The 3,845-nt window shown below is 35.3% G+C and overlaps 1 protein-coding gene across 1 annotated transcript; it reads right to left on the bottom strand.

The window, feature by feature from the left end:
- Window positions 1-288: 288 nt before the first annotated feature.
- LOC141497419 (olfactory receptor 7A10-like) lies at window positions 289-1,269 on the bottom strand. The gene has a single exon (XM_074200067.1). The coding sequence runs from the start codon at window positions 1,267-1,269 to the stop codon at window positions 289-291; it is 981 nt and encodes a 326-aa protein (XP_074056168.1).
- Between the last annotated feature and the right edge of the window lie 2,576 nt (window positions 1,270-3,845).

Here is a 3,845-nt window from a genome sequence, read left to right as displayed (position 1 = left end):
ATATGGTTATGGGTTTAAGTTTTAGAAAACTGGGAAGGTATAAAGGGACTAGGTAATGAAGGGATTAGAATATCAGAGGATTTTGTATTTTATTCTGGAGGCTAAAAGGAAAACTGCCATTCTTTGTTTAAGAGGGATGGCAAGGTCAAACTTATACTTTAGTAAAATCACTTAAATGACTAGTGTGGATTTGAGTTGGGAGAAAACTGAAGAATCCTACAGTTCTGCCTCCCACTATTCCCACCAAAAATCCCTGTGTCCTATTCTAAGGACCAGGAGAGAGCCCCATCACTGAGAGGAGGCTGCTCTGCTAATGAGCCTCCGAAGGGCATCTTTTATATCCTTATTCCTTAGTGTATAGATGAAGGGGTTTAACATAGGGGTGACCACAGCACACATTGCTGAGACAACTGTGCTCTCCCAAGAAGAATGTATAACTGAGGAACTCAAATATACTCCAAACAATGTCCCATAGAACAGTGAAACAACAGAGAGGTGAGATACACAGGTAGAAAAGGCTTTATATTTACCTTTAGCTGATGGAACTTTCAAAATGGAAGGACAGATCTGATTATAAGAGAAAAGTATCCCTGTGAAGCAGAGAAAGGCCAACAGTCCAGAAATAAAATAGAGCAAGATATAATTGATGAGAGTGTCAGAACAAGAGAATTTCAGAACTTCAGTAAGTTCACAAAAGAAGTGTTGAATTTCATGGTCTGTACAGAAGGAGAGACGTGTTACCATCAGACTATGAAGAATGGAATTTAGAAAGCTTGTTATCCAAGAGAGTAGGACTAGTAGGCAACAGAGTCGAGGAGTCATGATGACTGCATAGTGCAGAGGATGACAGATAGCCACAAAACAGTCATAGGCCATTGCAGTGAGAAGAAAATTATCCAAAGCAGCAAAAACCATAAAGAAGGACATCTGAACTAAACAGTCCACATAGGGAATGGCCTTGTTTTGTGTCATGATGCTCACTAGCATCTTGGAAACTGTGATAGAGACTGCACCAATATCCACAAAGGATAAGTTGGAAAGGAAGAAGTACATGGGTGTATGGAGGTGAGAATCAGAGCCAATGGCCAACATGATGAGCAGGTTTCCAACCACTGTGACCAAATACATACCCAAGAAAAGCCCAAAGAAAGGCCACTGCTGATTTGGTTTCTCAGAAAACCGCATGAGGATAAATTCAGCAAATTTTGTTTGGTTTCCTGGTACCATGGAGTCGACTTTTCTATTGGGAAAGAGAAATGAGAAGAGCATAATAATGAAAATGTTTTCATCCTTGTATAAGGAATGGAAATATTTGACTTTGATCAGGATATCTCTTAGGAATTATTTATCTTTGTGATCCTAAAGAAGTCACTGTTTTCACATTCCATGTCAATGGAAGACAAACATTTTGGAATTAGTGACGTCTAAGATTTCTTTACTACTAAAATATTAAATTATTATTACTATTATTAATAAATTACTATTCATTATATTTTATTCAGCATAATTGGATGATTAATTTTAGAAATATCTTTTCCTTTTTTTGTGATAACCTTTATTTTATTTTATTTTTTTCCTGGTTCAATGTAAAAGCAAGTTTTAACATTCATCTTTAAAAATTTGGGGTCCTAAATTTTCTCATGTCGCACCATTCTACTTCCACTCCATGAAAAAGCAAGTTATTTGAAATAGTTTAACATGGGTAGTCATGAAAACATTACCATAATAGGCATGTGTTGAAAGTAAGCATACCGGGGAGGCTAGGTGGCATACTGGATAAAGCACCAGCCTTGGAGTCAGGAGTACCTGGGTTCAAATCCAGTCTCAGACATTTAATAATTACTTAGCTGTGTGGCCTTGGGCAAGCCACTTATAACCCCATTTGCCTTGCAAAAACCTAAAAAAATATAGCTAAAGATACCACTGATAACTTCATCTGAAAACTGTTCAGATCTTTTAATTAGTTATCAGTTGGGAAATGGCTCATTTTATAAAGTCGATTTAGTTCTCTTGTTTGAAAAATGAACTCTTAATCAGAGATATTTGTTTTCATGTTTTCTCCAAGTTACTATTGCTAACTGCATTTCCCTCCATCCTGTTCCTGCTCATTTATTCTATTCTCTCTCTCTTTTCACCTTATCCCTATTCAAAAATGTTTTGCATTTGACTATGCCCTCAAACAATCTTCTCCCCCTTTCTTTCACTCACCCCTCCTTTTCTCCAATACTGTTCCTCTCTTGCTTTCCGTTAAGATAGATTTCTTTGCTTAATTGAGTGTGTGTGTTATCCTTTGTCAGAATCAATTTCCATGAGAATAAGGCTGACTCAATTCCTCTCAACTCACCCTTTCCTCACTCTACTGCAAAAGTTTTTTTCTTGACTCTTTTATGTGAAATAACTTTTTTTCCATTCTACCTCCCCCTTACCCTATCTCCCAGTATATTCCTCTTTCACCCCTTAATTTCATCTTTTTATTATATTGTAGCTTCATATTAAACTCCCACCTATGCCTTGTTTAAATATGCTTCTCCAAACTGCCCTATTAAATGAGAAAGTTCATATTAGTTATCAGTATATATATATATATATGATTTATCAGAATCATTTTGTCATGCAGGAATATAAAGAATTCAGTACCAAGTTCCTTATGATTTGTCATTTCTATTTACTTTATAATATTTCACTCGAGTCTCATATTTGAGATTGGTCTTCTCATCAGGAAAGTTTAAATTTCACTTATTTCACTGAATGCTGTGAAGTTGATTCTTTGTTGTAATCCACACTGTTTTGCCTTCCAGAATATCATAATCAGAATCTTGCAATTTCTTAATGTAGAAGTTGCTAAATCTTGTGTTATTCTGACTATGGATCCATAATATTTGAACTGTTTCTTTCTAGTTGCTTGCAATATTTCCTCCTTCACTTGTGAGTTCTGAAATTTGGCTATACTATTCCAGGCTATAATATTGGACTCTTTTTAGGAGGTGATCACTGGATTCTTTCAATTTCTATTTTACCTTCTTCTAGAATATCAGGACAAATTTCCTTAATAGCTTCTTGGGAAATGATGCTTAAACTTTTGTGTTTGATCATGGCTTCCAGGAAATCCAATAATTTTAAAATTATCTCTCTTGGAACTTTTTTCCAGGTCAATTGTTTTTCCAGTGAAATATTTCACATTTTCTTCTAGTCTTTCATTGTTTTGATTTTGTTTTCATGTTCTTGATTTTTGTCAATGTCATCAGCTTCTCTTTGCAACATTCAATATTTTAAGGAATTATTTTCTTCGGTGAGCTTTTGCATCTCCTTTTCTATTTGACCAATTCTGCTTTTTAAGGCATTTTTTCAGTGACTTTTTGGACCACTTGTTTCCCTTTGACCCAGTTTGGTTTATAAGGCTTTCTTTTCTTCAGTATTATTTTTTTCATCATCTTTTAAGCTGCTGACTCCATTTCCACGATTTCCTCTTTTCACTCTCATTTCTCTTCCCAAAGTTTCCTCTATCTACCTTATTTGATATTCAAAATTCTTTATCAGTTTTTCCATGACCTGCAACAAATTCATATTTTTCTTGGAGACTCTGAATGTAGAAACTTTGAGTTATTATCTTCTTCTGAGTGTATTTTGTTATTCCTTATCACCATAGTAATCATCTATGGTTAGATTTGTTTTCTTCTGTTGCTCATTTCATCAGTCTATGACTCACTTTATCTTTTCAAATCCACTGAGTCATCAAACTCTGTTAGGCTACTGCTTTTCAACTCTCTGGACTCCATGATAGTAAAGCAATGCCTGTAATGTCCTTCTGATCCCTTTATGGTCTGTGGACTGACAGCTCTGGAAGC

The sequence above is a fragment of the Macrotis lagotis genome, chromosome X (genome assembly GCF_037893015.1).
Source record: "Macrotis lagotis isolate mMagLag1 chromosome X, bilby.v1.9.chrom.fasta, whole genome shotgun sequence".
NCBI classification, from domain to species: Eukaryota; Metazoa; Chordata; class Mammalia; order Peramelemorphia; family Peramelidae; genus Macrotis; species Macrotis lagotis.
Note: the sequence above shows the minus strand (reverse complement) of the source record. Positions and strands in the feature narration are given on the sequence as shown.